The following is a 24956-nucleotide window of genomic DNA, read 5'->3' as shown; positions in this document are numbered from 1 at the left end:
GATAAATTCAGAGGAAAGAACAAAACAGAAAAAATTATCCATGAGCTGAGTTTATTTTATAAGTCATGCGATAAACTGTTATACAGTCAAAATCGATTGAGGAGCGCAGGGTTTCATAATTCACCAAAATGAACGACAGCCGCAAAATAAAATAAACTGAAGAGAGAGAGAGAGCGAGAGAGTGTGTAAATATATGTGCAGAGAGCAGAGCGAGAATTAAGAATGGATATAGGGAGAGAGACAGAGAATGCGTGTGTCATACGTACAGAGTACACACAGGCTTCTCCCAAAAAAGCATACACACAATATTTTGTCGATTCATATCGCGCTCTCGGCACCGTTGAATGCATTGGAGATAAATGAAATTGAGCGCCCTGCCTGTACGTCGTTTATTGTAGTAGTTGAAATTGAGTGTAGTGTGTGAGTATCGTAGCGCAGTTTGCCAGTGAATTTGATACTTTCACATATGTCGAAGAGTTTGTTTGAAGACATCGGACAGATAGCACATATTTAAGCATCCGTGGTGTTGTCGTCGTCGCGCGAGAGACTCTAATATATTTTTGTGGATTTTCTGTTGTTTTTTTCGTGTATCGCGTTCTTTCGTTTCTATTCATTTAAGTACTTGTTTATTTATCAATCGGTTTTAATTTGTCTTTACGATCTTCATGATTCATTCTTCAAGTGTGCAATTGTGAATTTTCGATTTAAAAAAACGCAGATAAAAGACAATGTTTGCAAATACATTCGATGTGTGTGATTAATTGACATTTTTTTTTACAAAACAATTGTAATATACAACGATTTTGGTGTGTGCGATGTGTTTACTAAAATTCTATTTTTTTTATGATTATCGCATCATCATTTGATGAATGACTTTGGAATGTTTGTTATTTATCTTATGTATTATCGTGTGTGTTTTAACAACAATTCTTTTTTCCCACTTCGTATCTAATCACACATTGTTTCGGTTTAATGTGTGTAAAAATTCATGTGATTTGAATTGATTTTTCTTGTACGGTGCAAGATAAAAGACGATTTTTTGCTGTACTTTTTGGCTTTGGTGCCAAATGGAAAATTCGAGTCGTCAACACATTGACGGCAATTGACACAGTTTATCATCGTTTGAACATTGCAAAAACTGGGTGTATTGTGCATGTATGCGTATGCAGCATATAATATTACCCTTTTCGTCTTGCTGACCGATGACATTTGGTCGGAATGAAAATCAATATGATTATACATTTTAATTGCAAGTGAATACATTTTCCATTTGATCATATAAACTCTTACATAATTGGCTGTTTTTAGTTTTTCGTGTTGTGTGTGCTTGCTAAAAATCACGAAACATCGTTGAAGTCAATCGGTGTGAAAACAAGACAGGAATTTAATCACACATCACAGACATTGTAGACGAATTCACACATATATCGAATGGATATGATTCGCGCACATCTGATTGCTCAGTGCCAGTGCAAATGATGAGCTTATATTTGAACATAATGTCAGATGTCAGACAAAGGAATGTCGTACATTCGGCACACAATTGCTTAGAAAACACATCCCATTGAAGACGACGAAGTAAAAAAAAACTAGTACTAGTACCGAAGTGCGTGTATGTGTTGAACAACAACTGAAAAAATTGACTGCATCGCACAAAAAGTGAAAAACTCTTTGGTGATACACACCCCAAAAACAAGAATCGTAACAAAAGTTATAAAAACAGAAAGAGATTAAGTAGTTTGTTTTCGGTAGTCCTCTTGTTCAGAGGTAAAAGAAAAGAAACATAACGACAAATTGTGATAGAATAAATTGGTTGTCGGTGACAATCGTCAACGTGAAAAACAATTCAGGTCTTGAAAAGAAGGAATTGAACGACTGTCACTATCGAAAAATATGACTATAATCCCAACATTCTACTAGTTTCCGAACGGTATCGAGCGAGAGAAAAAGTTATGGCCTAATAAATTGTGTAGCTTTGGAACGAGAACAAGTCGGGAACACTGAGAATACCAAAATGCAGAAGCCAACACAGAATGTAAGTATAATAATCATAAAAAAATGCTTCTCCTACTTTTTTTTTAATCTATTCGAAAATGAAACACACAAATTAAATACATACGCCTTGGAAACAATGTTTATTCAATAGCATGAAATTTAAATTCCATTGACTCTTTTATTTTCGAAATCAAAATTGACGACAATAAAAAAAGAAACAAAACAAAAAAATGTACTATCAATTATAGTATTGGTGTCGTGGCTGTTAAATTGTCTATAGAAATTTGAATTGTCGATCAATTAATAGACCGATCCAAACGACAACGAAGAAATAAAAGCATAACAAAGAGAGAGAGAGAAAAAAATGATTTTTGTTACGCAGCAATTGTTTCGATTTCCATTCAATCCTATTGATATTCATCGCGATGTATTTCCATATTATATCCAATAGAATGCACGCTGCATTGTGTTTTTTTGTGTGTACATTTGAACACGAATGTAGAGTAAGAGAGCGAGAAAGAAAGAGTGAGAGAGGGAATGAGTGAGCACAAGAAACACACGAAAATAAAGGAAAATGAACGCATTCGATACGACGATTCACATTTTGAGGGTTTCGAGTGACAACTGGTTGAGTTGTTTTATATTTATGTTGATTTCACATGCTAATGTGTACACATACGCTGGCATGCAGTTGAAAAAAATGGCGGTTACGTGCGGTGTGTGGAACAAGAATTCTTTTTTTTATTATTTGTTTTGCGTAATTCATGTTCAGTAGACAACAACAAACCCGTACACGCATTGAATTCAATGTAACATGAAGAGAGAGAACACAGAATTCGATATGAGACCGCGAATATGAAGGAAAATCATTGCAAAATTGCCGCGACAAAATGACCAAGTGGTCATTCAAAATAAGCGGAAAGAGTTAAAAACGGTGGCGCATAGTGTATATCTGTCTCTAGCCCGACTACTAGCATGTCCACTAATAAAATGAGTTATTCGCATTCGCAAAGTGCAGAATTGAATTGTTAGCATTTAAAATGCGGCTACTTTTCAATAGACTTAGTCACTTTTTGTTGCTGTTGTCCGACAATTTTGCAGCCGTACATGCGTGCATTGTACATTTGTGTCTTCTCTTTATGCACCGTACAAAGCACTTTACTTCTCTCTTTCCATAAAATAATTCTAATAAACTGATCGCAACATACTCACATATTTTTATTGGGTAAATGTTTCCACATCGAAACCGAGTGCGTTTCGTTTTGGCTTTTCAACAACAATAAAAAGAAATAAAAAACACATATGCCTTTTCGCAACAACGTAAATCGCTTTTCAATATTTATTTTCTGATTCGATGCAAAGTATTAAAGAACATTAAATTACTTTTCACACACACACACAACATGAAATGCAAATAACTTTTTTTCTATAAATAAACATCTTTAATACGCTCTCAACTTTCAATGGGAGCAATAACAATTTTTTTTTCTTCTTATGTTTTGATATGTGAATGCTGTACGTGTGTTTGATATCGATTTTTTTAACAAGTTGATGTGTTAATGATTCATTCATGGAACGATGTAATTAAATCTCTTCAAAAGTCGGAGAGATCCGATATATCTGATGGTATTGCGGTTAGATCAAGTGAACTAAATCCTAATTCACTGTCGCTGCTATCATTGTGGTCCATATCAACGGATTCATAATTGGTTAGATTCAAAATATCGGACATGGTTTCTCCGCTGCCATCTTCCTGCGACACATTGTTTTCACCTTCGATCGATGTAGCTACGGCATCCGTTCCATTGTCACTCCTATCATCCGCTTCACGATTATTGCTATTTCGTTCACGTAAAATAACATTTATTTGGCTTGCACGAGCAATCAACTGGTCAGCCATTGAAAGCAACTCATTTCGTATTCGAATCAAAAGCTGATTTTCAAATTCCACAATCCAATTCATTTTGAATTTAACTTTAAACAATAACGATGTAATATAACAAGTGGAGACGATGTTACTAACACCAACAACGATTTATAATAAATAAATAACAATAAATGCGATAAGAAAATTGATGACGTGATTTTCTAACCTAGTTTTTTTTTTTTTGTTGTGTGTGCTAAGCGGTGCTAAGTGACATTTTAACGCGGTTGCGTTTGTGCATTGATTGTCAAAAATCCGAGAGTTTACGTTTAATGCCAAAGACAATAAGTTAACGTTTTTACAATGTAGAACGCACTCAATCGACAATTTCAAATAGATTCGAATTTCGAAGAACAAAAACTTGGTTAGAAAGTTCGTTAAAAATAGAAGAAAAATCATTGTGCTCAAATGTGTTTGTGTGTTCTTTTTTTGTTAATTAACGTGATTTAATGGACTTTTCCATGTTAAAGCGATTTTCTATGCCGTTCATCAACGGTTTTTTATATTTTCACACATTCTTTCGTTTCGTTTTTGTGGTGTTCGAGAGAAAGGGCAATTCAATGTCACTTTGTAAAGTGCAACGCTATGGTGTGCACATAAAAATGGTCAGTGTGTTGCGAATGCAATTGCATTCGAACAATTATCTGATGCAAGCAATCAAATAAATAAAAGAATTGTGGAAAGAAGAGACGTCTCACACAACAACTGCATGCCAATGGCAAAGTGCTCGTTGGATGTTTGAAAACGGTTGCACACACACCGTACAAGTGGTTTTATTATTGGAGTTTTGCGCATTAGAATAGATTAAACGATTACGACTTTTTTGCGCTCGCTTATCTCACAATTTGACACATTTGACAGTGCCTTGGAGAACATATTTCACTTTGTCAGTGATGCTCATTCATCGTCTGCACTCATCTGTTGAACAAAGAAGAAAAACGATGAAACACACCAGAAAACAACAAAACCATAAGAAGAAGCAACAAGAGATAACAACAAAAAGATGTTGTATGTGCATCATCCATTCGTTTCGTTTGTTTTGTTGATGATTTCTTCTCATTACTCTCTCACTCTCTGTGTCTCTCAGTCGTCTTCTTTTCTTAAAATTTGCTGTGTACTTGTGCCAGCTATGCTATGTTCCGTTGTCATTTCGTGTAGAACATTTTGTTTGGAGTAGATATATATTTTTGTGCGCATCGTTGAACACAACGTGTTCATTTTCTTACAATATTTTGTTGTTGTTTTTGTTTTGTGCATCATTCAGTTAGGTTTTTAAGTTGAGTTCAATTAATAACATCTGCCGATATCCGTTTCTTGTATTATTTTTGTTACTTCATTTGCTGTACACTTACCGATGAAAATATACATCCGAAGAAAGAAGAAAACGTAGACACACAAATTATAAGTATCAAACGGCATAAAATCCATGCAACATGCGAACAAATGCACACACACACACAAATGACAAAAGAAATGAGATAAATAAAATATATAGAAAAAAATAAACGGTCGACGAAATATATCAAAATGAATATTTCTTCTCACTACTGAACAAAACGATAGACTCATTGCATTCACGACAAGACAAACGATTGACGTAGCAACATGCCCGATTTAGAAGTGGACGGTTTCGATGGTGTTTGCCCGCGCAATTCAATTCGTTCTATTTCATTAGCTGTTAAATAGATAGAGAAAAAGAGGAAATATCACAAGGCAAAAGTCGAACAAAAAAAAAATGATAATAAAACGTTATGAAATACTTGTTCTCGACGCGACAAGCATACAATAGGAAGAAAAACTTTAACGAAACAAAAGAAGAAATACAGTGTCTGAGAAAGAGAGAGAGAAAGAAAAAAAATCACAATTTCTCTATATTGCTAACAAATGTTGTTCGATAAAGACGATGCATTTGGAACAGTAAATTCTATTCATTATAATCTGAAGCGGTCGCTCGTCACTTCACAGTCGGAGTTATGAAACTTTGTTCTTTTTTCATTTTGTTCATGTGTGTCCATTGAAAAATTACAATGGTCATGCAAACAGAGTACTTGAAACAAATGGGCACATTGAAGATCAAAACCAGCCAATGCAACATGCATGCGCACATTTGCCACACTTTAGACGCTCGCTACAGGACACAAGAACAGGCTGCCACTCTCTCGCTGTGTGTGTGTGTGTGTGTGTCTGTGCCATTTTATTTTTTGTTCTTCATTCAATAAAAAGAACAAAAACTCAAAACTATTCCATTAGATGTGTGCCGTTGAGAAATGGCATGTGGTTCTTCTTGATACAGTATATGCATCTCTAATCAACATTGCCGTTCAAAAAGAGCTTCAACAAAAAATTCTTTACTGTATTCCTTTCAATTCCAGAACATCATTCTTCGTTTGTTCAGCATTAATTGCATATTTCATTGACATTTTTTCCCTCATTACTGTCATATTTTTTCTTTAATGAAATAAACCGTCCGCGTTGTATTATCAACTCGGTCTATGTTGTTTTTAAAAGAAAATATGTCTATATGGACTTTGTACGGTCGTCGGGGCAAAGGAACTCATCGGCATTCTTTTTGCCAATAATTATTTTTTTGCACAGCTTCCTACATTTAAATCCAATTTTCTTTTGAAAAAAAAAAACTCACAACAACAGAAGTACAACAAACGAAATAAAAAGAAAAACGAATAATATGATGGGTTTGTGTCATGAGTTCTACTCTATTTAAAGCCACACAAATTCAATATATATACGTTTATAATACGTGTTGTGCGAAAATGAAGCACACCAGAAATGCGATATAATATATTAAATGTGTGCAGAAGAACGAAAAATGGAAATGTGCTTTAATTCAAATATTTATTCAAAAGGCAAAATACGTATTGTCAAAACCTTGGACGAAGATAGAGAAAGAGAGAACAAGGCGAAATGGCAAATGCGATGACGAAGAAATGAAAACGTATAGCGTACAAAATCGAGGAAAATGAAAATTGTGCGCGCCTCATTTTTTTTATTTCTCTCGAACAGAAAACCAGCGCAATTTCGCGCGTCTTGAGTATCTAGGACACATAAATCTACGAAATATTCACAAATCACTGAAGAAATATATATACACCCAAATCAATAATAAGCCCAGTTGTGGTGCTGCCAATTGCATTTGGCTGCTTGGCACAATACACAAGCATCAAGCAGAATGCAAAGAATACAGAATATAAATAAAAAAACGGTTCTTTTTCAGAGATAAAATCAAGCTTATTACTCTTCATATGTGCTACAGCCAGCAGCGATGTTGCTGTTTGCTACTGCCAACTTTATGGGAGAAACCGTCGCGAATCAATTGGATTTTATGTTTATAAATTGTATTTGAGCAGTGAGTTTTTGATTTTCATGGTGAAAAATTATGTCAAAAACCAGTTCGATCGATATATTGGATTATGTCAATGTCTACGCTGCCACTTTTATCTCTCTCTTTATAGACATGTTTTGTTCACCATCCGTCGCCTTGGAATAAGAAAAATGCAACAATTTTTTTTTGTCCACGAACATATTCTCTATTGACGTGTTCAATTGTTACCGTTTTCCACGAAATGCAAAATAATACCAAATCTTGATTCAAAGTGACAAAAATTGCCGCACAAGCTGTTCAATGAAACTTTTTTTTTAATAATAATTTTTTGTTTGTATGTTCAGCTTTTGTTCTCATGGCTATAAAAGTATATCCGAATGAATACGACAAATATAACTGGATCGTGGCTATATTTCAAAATATTGTTCGTCGTGGTTCACGATTGTGCATTTCGATTTGATCAATGGGACAATATATTTGAAAAAACGCGAATTCAGACTCTCTTCCGCCGTTTTCGAGCATTGTGAATAAAAATGTGCATTGTTTTTCGGTCAAAGAATCATAAAGATAATGGCTTTGTGATAGCCGTTGATTTGTTCATAATATTGCTAAAAAAATATCCATAATAAAATCGTGAATCTAAGTGAATAGTTGTAACGGAACTTCAAAAATGTCATTTGCTATTGATATTTCTCTCTCTCATTTTCTTCGATCTATCGAAATGTTGTTATGCAAATGTAATTCGCGGGTTTTTGCCATTTTCTCTTTATGTGTGCCTTCGATGTGTGCAGCAATGGAACATACATTTAGTAGTTAATTTCTAAAGTTTTATAATAGCTGTACGCAGAACTTGATTTTGCAATCAATTTGGCCGTGTGAAGTTAAGCATACATTTCGGGCAATTCTTGAGTGACAGTATTGAAGTTTGGTGGTAGGCTTCGACATGGCGATACTGGATCAGTCTCAAGAGATCAAGTGTCCATTATATTGATCAGTCTTTGAAAGGTGTAACACAAGAAGTAAATACACTCCGTATCGACATGAGACAATTGGAAAAAAAAAAAAAAACACCAGCCACGTAATGATTAAGCAGGTGAACAAACGGTACGATTTTGTTATTTGTATTTGCTGTATTTGTTTCATTCCGCTGCATTGCTCATTACAATTATTATGTTACGTACACCGCCGATATATTTCTATATCGTCGCAGCACGGGCATGTTGGAATGTGTGCGCGCACATATCGAAGCAATGTAAATTCCACAAAACTGTACGACGGTGTCCAGGGACGTTTGGATATGTGCTGAAAATTTGTATGCATTCACGTATTTCATAAATCGCGCGTGAACGCGAATGTGAGGTGTTGAGAGCCGTTTCGATCAAGCTCACACGTTGCACGGCTGGTTGTTGATTTCAATTTTAATAAGCTCGGCGTGTTGTTGAAAGTCGACTTGTGGTGCGAATCGATGCCACAACTTTAGAATCGAGCGTTTTTAAAAGGGCAAATGGTTTGCAGATAGCCAAACATAGATAAAGAACCCACAAAAAACATACATTCTACAGAGCTCAACAATTATTGTGCTGAAACTATGGAAAAAAAGGAAATTCCAAGAATAGCCGCTATAAAGAGCGAGCCAACGTGCAAGAGCAAGTGCGATAGAGAGGGAGAGCAAGAAAAAACGGGCAATTGCAAAATAAAGTGCATGAAAGCTTAATAGTCAATATCCATCATGGCACGTCGAAGTGGCAGTGTTCAAGCATAGGCAGCCGCTTATAATTCTATTCCAATAATGGTACCAAGAGTACATAAATATCAAATGCGGCATTTGATGATGGTATAAAAAAAGCACACAGAATGGTCGTTATTCTAAGTGCGAATGAGGCATGCTATTGCACCATATAATGGTAAGCGTTTAGATGATGGACAATTGTTGCCGTCAGAATCGGCCGAAACATTTTTCCTACTTTCTACACACCGATCGTGTGTGTATAATTTAACAAGCACAGAGCATTTATTTGAAGCACACACACCGCACGATAGATTCGTTTGCTTTCGCAATTCTCGATGGTATTCCTGTAAATGATGGAAGAATTTCACTGTAATGTGCCGTTATTGTTTATACATAATAATTTTTTTTTCACAAATATCGTAAAGTATATATTCAGCGTCAAATGAGCTCCAAACTATTGGATCGAAAAAAAACAACAACAACCACGAGTACATGAAAAACGATGAGGCAAAAATGATGATGATGATGAAAATAATTTGAAATGAAGAGCATTAAAATTACTTACGAAATATACAGCTCTAACAATGAGCACAAATAATGGATAATATAGCATAATATGTAATTATAATTATTTCTATCTCCCTCTCTCGAAACCTTTTTGGTGTGTGCCTGAACTTTTTCGACGTACGTACATACGTACACGAACTGTTGCCATTGTTTTGGCGCTTTGTAAATCGCTTATCGTCATCAATATCTTCCAACCGCATTGTTTATTAGAAATAGATACAACAATTTATTCACGGAATTTTGATTTAGATTCTTTTCGTTACACATCATACCACGAGACACATAAAATCGCTCATATAATTTATCCGAGAGTTTATTTGCTTGAATTAAAAAAAAAACTGTTTTAATGTATTCAAGACTCATTTCCGTTATTTTGCATAGGCAAATGCCCGAACCGAATTGATGCAATGTGTCTTTTAGTCAACTTTCGCTGAGTCAAGCACGATCAAAAGAGAAAAAACAGCAACAACACCACCATCGCCGTGTAATTATATACAGGCGACCGAATCAAAGAGAAAAAAAAAGAAGAAAGACACCGTTTATGTTTATGAAAAAAAAATCAGCATAAAAAAATATTGTCTCGTTGAAAATTTGTTGGTTCGGTCATGTCAATCCGGATTGGTAACTCTCGTTTTCACTGCATAAATAAATAAAGAGAAAAAACAGCACCGAGATTATGTTTACGGTTCGCTGGACATTATCACGCAGAAAAAACATGTAACCCCGGCAACCAAATGCCAGCACACACACACACACACCGAATTCGGAACCATAAGCTGCCATGTGTTTTGTCGTCTATGTCCAACGTGTTCCAACGTTGCTTTACCGACCTGAAATTATATAACGACCAAATAATTTTATTCACGAAAGTAATTTCTTTTTGTGCTTTTTTTTCTTCTTAACTGAACGCGATTACTTTCGGTGCATACACACGCCGAGTGTTTTTATTCCTTCCCGTTTGGTCATTCATTAAAATATTATGATATTTTTCCGTCTTTTGTTTTTTTTTTTAAATACACTGCAATGAAATAAGTAAAATACAATGCCAAAGCAAAAGCGTTTAATCGGGAATCAGTGAAATAATAAAAAAGACAAAGCAAGAGAAAGATTTCACCGTCGAACAAAAATAAATAAACTTGAGCAATTTATAATTCACGTTATCGTTCTTACCTAACCATTTTTATTCGTCGTAATCATTTGTGAACTCATTCTCTCTCGGTGTGTGTTGTGATTTATTTTTTTTCTCTACTTCGATTCGTTGTTTTTTTTTTATATTTATTTTTATGTTCATTGTGCTGCCAAGTTGTTGTTGCTAAGTGCACAAGCACATGTGAACTGAAACGATGGAAGAAGTGCCGTAGAGACGAAATATATTTCGAAATCTATAGCATTTAAATGAAAAATAGGTGTTTATATCAATAGCAAAGAGCAGTTAAATCAGTTTCGTCAATAAATCTAAACAAAAAATTGTTGAGCACAAATGTTACTCGTTTTGCCCCGACTTTATGTTTCATTCTCTTCCCGGCAACGACCCGACTGAACGAACCAACCGTCTCTAAAAATAGTTGCCAAATCTCAATCCAAAATCTTGTTTATTTTTTTCACTCTATTTCAAATCGAATACATTTCCTTTCCTACGAATTGTGTGGTATGTGTGTGTGTGTGTTTTTTTCGCAAGCAAACTTCTGCGAGATATCAAATGAGAGTAAAAGCGCATTTTAATAAACAATCGGCTCTATATATTTTTTTTTTGCTCTGCTATCTCGAATCAAGACCACTTTTACTACAATTGATGATGATTGTAGCTCAAATAGGTTTGCCACACATTACGACTTGAACAAGCTCACTGTTGATGCCGAACGAGAGACAAACATAGAAAAGGCTGGCATTTTCTTTCTAATAAAAGAAAAGAAAAGAAAAATTCATGAAAAATCACATTTCTTTTCACAAAATAGCTTGGCATGCCAATAAAATGGCCATTACAATGCGATTATATTGAAAACAAGAAGAAAACTATAATATCGTCGACACAATCGAGCGGCTAAAATATGGCAAACAATTAAATGTTTTTTTTTTCTTCGTTCGTTCGGTTTGTCTCGCTATCAGCATGCCAATCAGCAAGTGAAAGACGACGACAAACCGAGCAGAAATTGAAAAATAAACGATCGAATTGATTTCATTTAGTGAAACAATTATAGTTAATAAGCCGTCGGTGAATGAGTGTTTTCAGTTCCATTTAAGTGCATATGATCATTATTTGAATTGAAAAAAAAGGATGGGAATCGAAATGCTTTTAATATGACAAAAAACCCATCACTTGTTTCACCCATTCACACAATCGCATTACGCGATTAAACGAACAAATGAACGATTGAACGAGAAGGGAAACAAATACGTGTTGCACTCGCAATGCATTAGAAAGTCGGTGCGCTTTTTTTGTTGTTGTTGGTTTAGAGTCGATGCTTCATTTTGAAACCGTGACTTTAGATCAATTCACGTTTTAGCCGCTACGCGCGCGTGAAATGATTGGCAACATCAAACGATATAATCGTATTGACGTGATATTCTTGTAATTTTCGCTTCAACCAAACGACAATGGCATTGACCAAGAGAGCAAGACAGAGAAACAATCACCAAACTCTCATTTATCATCGTCATTATCATTTCTTTTTTTTCTTTCTTTCATTAATATTGATCGATCGATTTTGTCCACGACGAGAAATCGTCGGCTTTTTTTCTCAATTTCTATTTCGTACATTGGTCATTTTCATTTTCGCCATTCAACCTTTCCAAACAACATAATTAGAAACAACAAAAACCTGTTGAACCATCATTGCACATATACATATTAATATAGTTACAGAGAATGCACGCGTATTTTTACTGCATTACACCGTGTGGCGTCAATGAAAGGCATTTCAATTTCAATCGTTCAATAAAAAAATCACACACACACACATAAAAACATATTCAAAATAGACTAAACATTTCCGGCGACCGACATGTGACCGAAAAAAAAGAAGGTAATTTAATCTATACATGGTGCCAACATATGGCAATTCCGACTGAATTTATGTCGTTGTTGTTTTAATTACACTGAGTCTGGGATTTTTACATTTCGATGATTCACACATTTATTGTATTCATCACACCATCGACCGAATGATAAGAGCCGATAATTGCATTGCAATAAAATCAATGTCGTTAAACAGTTACATTGCTGAATAATAAACCGTTACTTAAACATCGAATGGGATCAAATCGGAGATTATTCGTGCTATATAATCCAACGAATTTCGTAATTGCGCGTATAACTAAATCGATCGAAAAACGTAATACTCAAGAACGTCGCTTAATCATTGAAGTCACTCTGGTTTCAGCAGTTTTTTTTTTTATTTTCGTTGTCCGCGACCATTTAAATTACAATTCAAAATGTATTTTACGCTCAATGATTATATGACAAAGCACAAAAAATGAGAGCGAAAAACACAGTTGGAACATGCCCGCATACAATGTAACAACAACAACATTTCCCAATGTCGATGACTACATAAAGTCTTATAGCCAAATGTACACGTTACTTTGTGTACATAATACATTGGCAAAAAAAACCTAATAATTTAACAACTAAAAAAGCAATTTATTTTCACTGTTCCGTACGTTCAGTGCGATCTTCATCATCATCGTTTGATTTCTTTGATCGTTCTACTACAATTCACGATTACTTTTGTTAATGTTTGGCTTCATGAAAAACGACAACAAAGCAAAACAATCGACATATGCATGCAGATGGAAAACGAAGACAACACAGCGAAATAAAAAAAAAGTTTGAAATGAAAAATCTAAATAAAATAATTATTTACAATAATTGGGATAACAATCATGTAACAATTGTTTTGGATAAAAAAGGAACAACAACATCGAATTGCTGCGCTTGTTGTAATTGGAGCTTTGTGGATTTGGTTGATTGTGCCCGTACATTTTGCCTCTTCTTCAATTCTTCATGCGCCCGATTTCGGCGGAAACAATCACACACATATATCCACAATCTCTCTCTCACACACACAAACGATGTATGCGAAGAAACGGTTTTATTCAAATAATGTTGCTAATTTCAATGCACATAGTTCCGGTGGTAGTCGATGACTGCTAAACACAATTGTTACAATTGCCATACGGTTGTTTAAATTATCATGTGTCAGCAACTGCCGTTGTCGTCCTCTTTCTCTCTCTCTATCTCTCTCTCTCTCTCGAGGTCTTGCTCTAGCTCTCTCCCGTTCTGTTCACTCTTTGTTGAATGAATTACATTCAATGAAAAAAAAGTACAATATAAAAAAATGTACAGCAAATAAATATCGATAAAAATCAGCGAAAGAAATTCAAGTTTGTTGGCTTTATATTTTGTGTATGCTCGTAGTTGTGCGAAAAAGAGACTTTTACTTACAGTTCTTTGCTATTGCAAATTGAATGAGAAAAAAAAAGATTTGGCTTTTACTTACCTTACCCATGAAAATCTTTCGTTGCCATTGTTAAATTCGTGCACGATCTTACATTGATTTTATGCAGCGATATTCTCATTTGCATACACACTTTGTACGATTATGTTTTCTTCTCTCATTTAACATTGGTTTTGAGCGTGTATTTTGGTTGTTGAATGTGGCTCATTTTTTTAACATATGTGCTACTAATCACTTCTGTCCGAACCGCAAGCGAATGTGAGTGGAATTTTGATTTTATTTACATATTTTGGTGTATAAGTGATGTAAATATTTGTATTTGCTCCAAAGACCCAGTTCACGTTCTCTGTGAAAATGCGCAATAGAAACGCAAAAAAAACAACAACAAAATACTCATTTAGCGTTAAAAATGCCATCAAATTGGACGGGAAAATGGTAAACGAACAATTGAATGAAACAAAATTTCGTTCATCCGGTCTTTTAATCAACGCAAATTGTCATGCGTTTTTGTAAACAGAAAGGTCAAATAGCGCCATCGTGCAATGGTCGTGTCGTCCCCTCATTTTTTTAACACATTAGAATTAGTTCCACTTATTTTTCGAAAGTCCTTGAATTCAATTTACTTCAAAGACACTTTTTTCTGCTATACATGCGAATAAGAACACAAAAAAAACAAGAACACAAAATGCAGTTAGAAAAACTGGTGAGGAATTTCTCTGTGGGTGCGGTGTCAAACAAACAAAAAACACCATGGCAAATATAAAAAAATAGTCCTTCAATTTTTTGTGTCGGTGTTAGTTCATTATAAATTATGTATATGTACTTGACATTAAAATCTTGTGCGCCTGTTGTCATCAAAAATAGATTGCGTGATATCTTTTACTTAAACTGCACCGAAATTTGACGCGCTTTCCATTAAGTTTATTAAAAATAAAGTTTGAACTAATTCGAAACCGCTAGTGGCATACAAATGAAAGAGGGAGAGAGGGAGATAGAGAAATATCAAGCTACTGTTCGTTCTATGATAAGAGCATTATGAGTGACATCATTCTATTTGTGCATGGGTTTGGTTAGATGTGCGTTCGCTTCTGTTTATGTTCGCATTGTTTATAGAGTCGATATGTGTGAATAAAGACGAGTCTTGGAATTGGCGGAGAGTGATAAGAAGCGCATGATTATTCAACAATAAATGGTTTTTCGTACAATGTTTATGTGTGTGTGTGTGTGTCTCAATGAGTACGCAGTCCATTTTTCTGGGTTTGGTCAATTAGCGCTTATATTTACTGAATGTCATGCATTTTATTCATCATTCAACGGTCAATATCTAACGGTTTTAACGGTCGCTTGTGTAAGCATACACACGTATACATGCCCATACATTTAATATGAATAAAACTTGTCTTTTATGGGCCACAACTGACTAAGCAATTCTGATTTACACTCATTTGATCAATCAATCATTTGTGCAAATGTTTGAAATTGACAAATGATTTTTAGTTGCGATTTCGCGTTTTTACATCAAATTAACTAACCATTCACATGAATTGATTGACTGCCAAGCAAACTAAATGTGAATAAACATACGCACCGAAACACCAACCGAGCCGATAAAATACAAAATCAAAAAGGAAATTGCCTTAAACATACAACGCAAAAAAAATGCTGCGTTTTTTCTCCATCTCTTTCTTTATTGACTTCGCCCTAAAGTTGCCTTTTTTATGAGGTATGAACGACAGGTTTTAAGAACATAAAATCGATTCCAATGAATGTAGGTGTGAGCTATGGTTGCCAATATGCCAAATCAAAACATAAAATATGCAAGAAACCACTCCATACCACAGCCACACAACTCTACAACGCTCGACGAAATAAATTAAACGCAAAACGAGTTTCAATTAAATTTAAAAGAAAAAAAAGCATAGAGAGAGAAGATTCTGTACGTCTGACTGTTATAGTATGGCTTCGCCCGAATGCACGTCGTATCAAACACATTTTAATGGAAAATTGTATTATTTATAAGTCAAAATGCGAAGCATCGATAATAATTTAAAATAATCGACACATTCACAATTTGTCAACGGAGTATAAAATTGAGATAGACCGAGAGAGGGGCAGAGAGAGAGAAAGTGTGTGCAAATGACAACAACATTGACAACGCAATATGGTCACCATATTCTCGAAGTAATAAAAACATTTTAAAATGATACTCCATAGCATTCGGAGTTGTTCGATTCTTAGTCGCGTTCACTCCCAAAATCTATGTAGGTGTTCATTTCAAGTTATTCTTTTCATTTAGAATAATTTTCGTTGCTTCGTTTGCTGCTGACATTCTTTATGGTCATGTGTCGATTGTCATTGTCACTCTCAATTGTGAACACCATTTATGGCAATGAATTTGAAGAGAAACATTTACGCAAAAAAAAAAGGCATACGCAGGAAATATTCTAATAAATTGTTTTGTTGGCAAGCGAAAATTAAAATGAGCGCGCGTTTATCTTCATTATCGCGTATATGGTGACACTGTGAAGGGAGACTTATTAAAATTGAATTAATTCCATATTAAAACTGATTATATTGCTTTTAACCATGGAATTGTTTTAAGGCACCTGATAAAATATATGAGAATGTGTGACGCGTTTCGTTCCATTAACATTCATTGTTTGTACACATAAATAAAAAAGTGCTTGTATACAACAGTGCAGCGAGTGCGAATGGGCGATAAATTAATGCAATGTCAAAAATATTTATGGCGAACCGTCTTTTGCCATCACACTCAATTTGATTTGAAGTAACAAATTAAGCGCTCGGCGATCGAGCGGAGATTTGCCACAAGCTTAAAGAGTTCACAAGAGTGAAGAGGAGAACGAAACAAAGATAGAATGATTGAGAGCGACTGAGACCGATGTCGAGATATAGATGGGTGTCGTATGCTTGGATGATGCTGAAATCTTTTTAATTTACGATACACAACAGTGATTCTCTCCGTCTCTATCTATCTCTGTCACACAAACCGACGTGCACTCAATTAATCTATTTATTACGTATTCCAACGGAAACTGAAAATCACCGAATGAAATTCTGTGTGGAACGAAGTGAAATATAAAATGATATATTTATGATATTCAAATCATTACCGGTTCCATACAATGAATCGAACGAAATTAAAATGAAGATAAAGAAAAGAAGCGGAAAAAAGCGAAAAAAAGCGTTTACAAAATGAAATGGAAGAGAACGCAAAAAAAAGAAGAGATTGTAAACAGGCGGTGATGTTGATTTTGTCCATTTAATTGGCGATACGGCAGACAGGCGATTTGTTATTGAACATTGCATGTGTGAAAAATTCTTGTACAAATTGCCAGACAAAATTGAATTTGCCATTTGGTGTGGCGATGTATATGTATCGAAGCAATCGACACCATCGAAAATTGAGAGCGCGCCTAAATGGATTATAAATGCGCTCCATCGAAATGGAAAATCGCCAATTCAATTCAACGCGCATTGAATATCGATTCGAGATATACACAACCGCATATCCACAAAATTTTTACGATATTTTCACTGTAATTTTGGCACATTTGCAACGGAGCGCGATGTGCGCGCGTAAACAATTTTCTACTGTTCATATTTTCGGTTCTGCTGCTCATATTTTGCGCTCTTTCGTTGTGCATACATACTATTTTTTTGAGACAATCAACCGAATGGACAAACAAATTGCCGCCGTATCGGGTGAATCTGCAATGCATATGAATATTTTTATAGAGTGGGTCATGCGTGCCTGCACAAGTTACGAATGCGCTTGTTATAACCCAAGACAAGTAATAAAATAATTACTTTGTTTTCATGAAGATTTATGAGTTTTTCATGACTTCATATGTGAAGTTTTATGTGCATCTCTCTCTCGTTTCGTACGAATAAAAAACAAAAGTTCGACAAAATAAATCGCGAAAGCGTATGCAAAGAGCAGTCATATAGCGGACCAACAAAGATTCAAATCAACACACAATCGCATTTACTGTTTGTGTAATTTTAATATGTATAACTTTAAGTGTATCGTTTAAATGCATGCAATCAGCTTGCAAACGCTCGAGCGCTTGTGACACAAAGACAAAGGAAGCGATGCATTTGAATTTGTGTGTCAGATTAATCAAAGCGAGTATCGTCAATTCAAATAGATTTATAGCATTTCTTGGCATGGAATATTCTCTTGAGCAATGAAAAAGAAGATTGAATGAATAAGAACCAACAAAAAAAAACTTGAATCAATGATATAAATGAATTAATTAAAACACAAATTATCTAATGCAGTATGAATTTCTAGTTTTCTGTAATAATTGTTTAATTGATATGAAACTTGTTCTACAAACAATCACAAAGACCTAAATGGTCGCCGATAAATTTAATTTATATTTCTCTGTCGCTGTTCGCAAAAATATTCGTTTCATTGTTTGCGACACTATTCTTGTTTCTTTTATCGGCCGTCACAAACATACACAAAATTTATTAATGAAAACAAAAAAAAAAACAGAAATGTAAATAAAACTTTATTTTGATGTCGTTCGACTGAATAATTTGTTTTTCGAAATCGATCGCCATTGATTGGCGACACCGTTCTAGTTTTACGTATTCAAACTGAATAAACTGAATCAATAATATCTGTATATCCTGTAAACGAACACGTGATGAATAACGTGGATATGTATTTGCATCTGAATAAACAACATATTTCTATTTGACGTTGCTTTTGCTTTGACTTTTATTTATTTATGTTTATCATTAATTTTTGTGGTTTTTTCTTTCTCTTTCTTTCTCTTCATCACAGGAGTATTGTCGCTTTCCGAAGCTGGAAGAATGCGCACATTTCCACTATGAACGTGTTCAATTGGGAAAAATCCATATTAAATTAAACGACGAAAAATTCGATCCGCACAATAGTAATTTAATAGCACAAGATGCCAACACATCCGGATCATCGACGGCATCGCAACAATTATGGTTTATAATTCGTGTTACGGCCGAAAAAACGGAACCATTTTTAATACGACGTTCATTTGAAAATATGAAAATGTTGGATGAAATGCTGCATCGATGCGTATACGATCGAAAAATCAGTAATTTGGTTGATTTAAGCGATTTGGAAAGAGATGATCTTCAAATGGACAGTATAGTTGCCGAATATTTGGAACGATTCACTTCAATCGTTTCGGATTCACTGACATGCGGTCAAATATTGAGCTGGTTTCAATTGGACAATAAAGGTCAACGTCTTCCACTAGCCGATTCAGATACCATGAAAAGCATTAACACACCGGCTGTCGGTGCTGCCTATGGCATTCGCAAGTAAGTAACCGTTCAAATCGATGGAAAAATATTTTCATTTATCTCAATTCAAGATCTTTCTCGTTTGAAATGGACGATCGATTGATGGTGTCATTAAACTTTTTTTTGTTTCCCTTTCTGTGTGTCGTAGATATAATGCGCAGGCATGTGATGAAATTTCGATTGAAGTCGGTGATATGATATCGGTGATCGATATGCCAAGTCCAGCCGAATCGGTATGGTGGCGTGGTAAAAAGAGCCACTTGCAAAAGAGTCAATACGAGGTCGGTTTTTTTCCACAAAGTTGTGTGGCTACGATAGGCGACAAGGTGCCGCGTAATCTAGTATTGCCAGCACCATTGGTTGGCTCATTGGATGTCTCACCAACGAAACCTGTTCTACGCAAACATGGCAAATTGATTGCATTCTTCCGTAGCTTTATTCTATCGCGGCCATCACGTCGTTGTCTCAAACAGAGCGGTATTTATAAGGAGCGCGTATTTTCGTGCGATTTAAGTGAACATTTATTGAATAGCGGACAAGAGATACCAATGGTACTAAAAGTTTGTTCACAATTTATCGAAGAATTTGGCATTGTTGATGGCATTTATCGTCTATCGGTATGTATGATTCGAATGTGTTTCGTCACCTGCCATCAAAATACATGGACAAACTATGTAAAACATTTGTTTGCATTTATTTCTCAGGGCATCACATCAAATATTCAAAAACTTCGTAGTGGTTTTGATGAAGAACGCGTCCCAGACTTGGGCAATCCAGAAGTGAGACAAGATATACACGCGATGAGCTCATTAGTTAAAATGTATTTCCGTGAGCTACCAAATCCATTGTGCACATATCAATTGTATGAGCATTTTGTCGAAGCGATTCAAAATCGTGGTGAGCCCGAGGAAAGACTAAATGCGATGAAAGAAACGGTACAAAAATTACCTCCGCCACATTACAGGTACGGTTGCGATTATTCAATTTAATGATGATTTCCACGAAATTGCTTTGTAAATTGTTTTATTCGATCCTTAATTTGATTGTTTGGTGATGTGTTTGTTTTTTATTTGCAGAACGCTAAAGTATCTGATGACGCATTTAAATAAAATTGCACAGCATTCGGCACGAACTGGAATGACCGATCGAAATTTGGCAATTGTTTGGGCTCCAAATTTGCTGCGTAGTCCATCGCTTGAGGCGGGTGGCGTTGCAGCATTGAGAGGTGTTGGTGTTCAAGCCGTAGTTACTGGTAAGTAATCTTGTGTTTTTGTTGGAAACAAACAAACCACAAAGATAAATTTTGAAGCTGAAAAACAAGTTTTGACATTTTGAATTGTTTTTCTTATCAATTTTGAGATAAAATATGTATTTATTTTTCATTTCATTCATAGAATATCTCATAACAAATTGTCATAAAATATTTGACGAAACATTTGAGAGTGGTCTTGAAACAAGTATCTGCGACCCAATCGAAGACGCTGAAGAGGTGCACTCCGATTCACGTGATCATGAGCTGTCGGCACCAATTTGTATAGAGCGACCGAAGAGTTTGGGTGTTGGTAGTGGTGCTCGATTGATAAGCCTCGAAGAGGCACAAAATCGTCATAATCGAATCGAGTTCATTGACTTGAATAAAACAAATCCAATGAATACACCGGGCGGTTCAAGTTCATACATCGAAGTTGGTGGCGGTCCATCCAGCTTACCTGATAAATATCATACCGTTCTTCCAGTGCCACGAAGTTGGCAAAAACGTAAGACTCATTCATGGAAATCATTGTTTTCGCGTGGCCAACGAAATTCCAATTCAAATGAGCTTAAATTATTGAATCCATCGACACCTAGCATTGCCAAAGAAATTCATCGCGCAAGCATTTCCAGTCCAATCATTGAGGATGATAAATTGAAGCAAATAACACGAAGTTGCCAAAAGAAAGTGATAAAAAGTATTGATTTTGGTGATGGCAAACCAATGGAGATATGCCAACGATCCAGTTCAGCGGACAGCTTACGTACGGCCGGCCACAGTCGGTCCGTTTCACATGATTCGTACTTTGATTTACTTCAGTCACCATTGAGAGCTGTTGCTGTTTCACCGTCACGCGAATTTTCGGAATTGGGTCTCAATTTCGATCGTGAAGAACCCGAAATGAGAATATTCTCGGAAAGCGAAAGTTTGGTCAGCAGTCCAAGAGTGCCGAGAGAAGTAAGTACAAGAAATTGATTTTGAATTAAATTATGAATTTATGCTAACGTTCTTTATTTTTCAATTTAGATGCAATCACGTCGTGTAACACGATGTAGAACGGACGATTCAGGCGCTGTAAATAGCGTAAATCCAAGCCCAAAGAAACAACCGCGTCTCAATTTGCCAAATTCCAAAGAGAATCAATGGAATGCAAGCAATCACAACAACCAATCGGATGACGGCAGTTTGAGAAAACGAACGAAAGTCGAAGAACGGGAAAATAATTTAGAAGAGCGTCAATCATTATCCGATATTCAATTCATTGATAGCATTACACCTGAACATACAATCACAGCGAATACAATTTATGCATGTGCACAAGTTCATAATCCGCCAGCATCAAATCGAACATCAATACTCGAAGAAACGCCGACGGCCGAACGGCCACAGCTTAGAGTCAGCGCTTTAGACAATAAAACCAACGATAAACTTGAGAATAAAGAGAGTCGATTCAGTTATCCGGGTATGGGCGAAAAATTCTCGGATGAAAAACGATTCTTAAGCCGATTTTCGATCAATGACAATAACGATAGGAACCGACGCAGTTTCAGTGATTTCAAACACACCAACAGTCGCAGCAGTGTTGGACTTGTATTGTCAAATAGTTCGCCGGACCATTTGAAAGCAAACGAAAATGATCATTCGAAGTCAAGCATACCGACACCGTCGAGTCCGAGCAAGAGTCCACATTATTCGCTGTTGGGTGAAAGTAGCTCGGAAAACAGTAGCACATTGAATACTCCGGCTTTTGATATGGATATGTCTTCGGCAACGCAACACTTTGATCAACGAATGAATGAAATAAAGAGTTTAATTTGCAGTGCAGAGCCGAAAGATTTGAGCTTACCTATGTCAACGGAAGACACTGAACAAAATGTAATTTTTGAAAAGTTTTTTTTTTTTCATTTAACTTTGAATGTTAACCTTTTTTCGCTATTTTTTTCCACAGACAAACCAAAATCCAAAAGCCGAACCGATAAATATTCGATGCGATTTATCGTTGGACTTGGAAAAATCAAAAATGTCCATCGATGATGCGTCGCCGCCATCAAATAAGCATAATTTAAATATGTCATCAACATCAAATACTCCAAATTTCACTCAAACATCGGGCAGCACCAGTCAATCGATGACACCTAGTGAATTCGGTTATCAAAATTTGAATCGGGCATCGAATGCTGTTTCAATTGAAAGTTCACCAAAGTCAGATGTATACGAGACGCTCGAACAGGCATTTGCAAATTATGAACAAGTAACGACGCCTGTACAATCGCTACCGCCGATTAAAACGAAAAGTCCAATCAAAGCTACAATAAACATCACATACAAATCACCGATACGCAATGCACCGTCAGCGAACTTTATGTTTACAAATGATCGACCAATATCGCCGGATCCCAATCAATTCCCAGATTATGAACCGGTCGATGTGATTTCATCGGTGGTGACAAAACCATTGGAGACAAGTTTCGATGACAACGGTGTTTACGAGCAACTGAAATTTTTCAAAGGTGCCGTTTCCGAAGTAAATCATTTGCTTAACAACGGCAATGATGTACAACAGCAGCAACAGCAAGGCACACACAATAAGTTTAACAATGATTTGAATACTCCACAAATTGTTCCTACAATCGAAAGTGCAAAAACGGTGACCGCGTCCAACGACCGTGTGTTCGGCGAAACAATTGTCGATGACAATAAAAGTGATTCGGGCGATGTTCTGATGCCAGAGCAAGAGTTAACTCAGGACAGTTTGGAATTTGATGCCAACATCTCGATGTATGAAAATGTACATTTACGAAAATCACCAAATGCATACGAAAACATAAACATGCGTTTGGATGGTAAAACAAAATCACTAAATATACCCGAAACAAATGCCACAATATCCATTGGCAAAGAGAATAGCAAACCGGCCAATTTTACGGTAAAACAATTGGCAAATAAATTCGAAACTAGTCCGATCGATGCACAGCCACCGTTTGATTTTTCAAAACCGTTTGCCCGTAAAAACTGTGATACAAATCGAAATTCGGCAAATCCGCCAAATCCGCCAAAGGCGAAAAATCCACAACAACAACAACTCAATAAAACCTCAAATTTCACACGAAGTCTTGACGAAAATGCATTTGTTCGTGAATTCGGTAGTAGCCGATCGAATGAAAAGGTCAATCGAAGCACACATCAAATTCCAATTGTTACAAATATTCTAACGGAAAACAGTCCGATTCGGCGTTCGATGAACGATTCAACAAAACCGAAACTGTTAAATCCACCAAAACGTTTGCCCAGTTTAACTGATGCCGAGAATAAATTATGTAAAAAAGAGAATATCAATGAAACAATGTCGCCGGCTGAAATAAAAATCACACCGACCACGGAAAATCCGATTTCATTGATTCAACACAATGTGAATTTTGATCAAAAATTACCAACCGACGACGATCGCAATGCGACCAATGTTAGCAACAAAGTTTTAAGCAATTTTAAATTGGATCGCGAACGCATTGAGAGAATCAAAGAAGAGCGTCGACATCAATTGAATGAAAAATTCCGTTCGGAATCGTTTAAATGCGAAAAAGAAAATAGCAAAGCCAAATCAAAGTCAAAAATTGAATTGAACGAATTGAAAGATGCTGATAAGAAAATTTCCGATTCATTGCAGTACAAATCGAAATCACGTAATGAAATTTATAATAAAAATGATGCCGATTCGTCATTGGCATTGATGAGCGGCGCCAATGACGGGTCATTGGGTCGAGTGAGAAGCATTAGCGATGAGAAAAATCAAAACGATTGTACTGATACAACGACCAATATTGATGCACAAAGTGTCGCATTCCGAACAAGAAAATTCGATCGGCGATCTATTGATCTGAAACGTGAACAAGAGTTCAATACAGCATTGAATGGAACGGTTCGAACGTCAGCACATTTGCAGTGAGTTTGCATTGAAATGTGCAATTTTTACTTTGAAAACTAAATATTATTTTTCTTGTTTCAGACGCGATCCAGTGTCGCCACAAATATCAATTCGAGATGTCGCTGCTTTGTTTGAATCGCGATCGCAAAACCACTGAATCACCTGTGGTGCATCGATGTTGCAGGAGTATAACGGCTAATTCGTACCAAAAAATGAACATCCTATTAGGAGTAGTAGGAAATCAATCAAACGAACACATTCGTCTATGAAATTGAAATAAATCCAAAATGGATTATCAAGAAAACATATATTGATTATTATGTATTTTTTCACATATTGCTTTTCGATAATGCATTGTTCAAATACAAAGTATGTATTAGCATGATATATTCGATAGATGATAAAGCTATCACATTCGTCTAAGTAAAATTAATTAAATTATTTCACCGAA

General features: G+C 35.7%; 1 protein-coding gene across 1 annotated transcript; it reads left to right on the top strand.

The window, feature by feature from the left end:
- The first annotated feature begins 471 nt into the window (after window positions 1-471).
- On the top strand, window positions 472-24956 carry LOC116343743 (GTPase-activating protein CdGAPr). Its single transcript, XM_031771959.1, has 9 exons — window positions 472-2035; window positions 18832-19349; window positions 19480-19948; window positions 20036-20295; window positions 20408-20583; window positions 20726-21540; window positions 21610-22458; window positions 22532-24522; window positions 24587-24956. The coding sequence occupies exons 1-9, from the start codon at window positions 2015-2017 to the stop codon at window positions 24660-24662; spliced, it is 5175 nt and encodes a 1724-aa protein (XP_031627819.1). The 5' UTR covers window positions 472-2014; the 3' UTR covers window positions 24663-24956.

Source organism: Contarinia nasturtii, unplaced genomic scaffold, assembly GCF_009176525.2.
Source record: "Contarinia nasturtii isolate CC-2019 unplaced genomic scaffold, AAFC_CNas_1.1 Cnas_scaffold_1037, whole genome shotgun sequence".
Classification (NCBI taxonomy): Eukaryota; Metazoa; Arthropoda; class Insecta; order Diptera; family Cecidomyiidae; genus Contarinia; species Contarinia nasturtii.
Note: the sequence above shows the minus strand (reverse complement) of the source record. Positions and strands in the feature narration are given on the sequence as shown.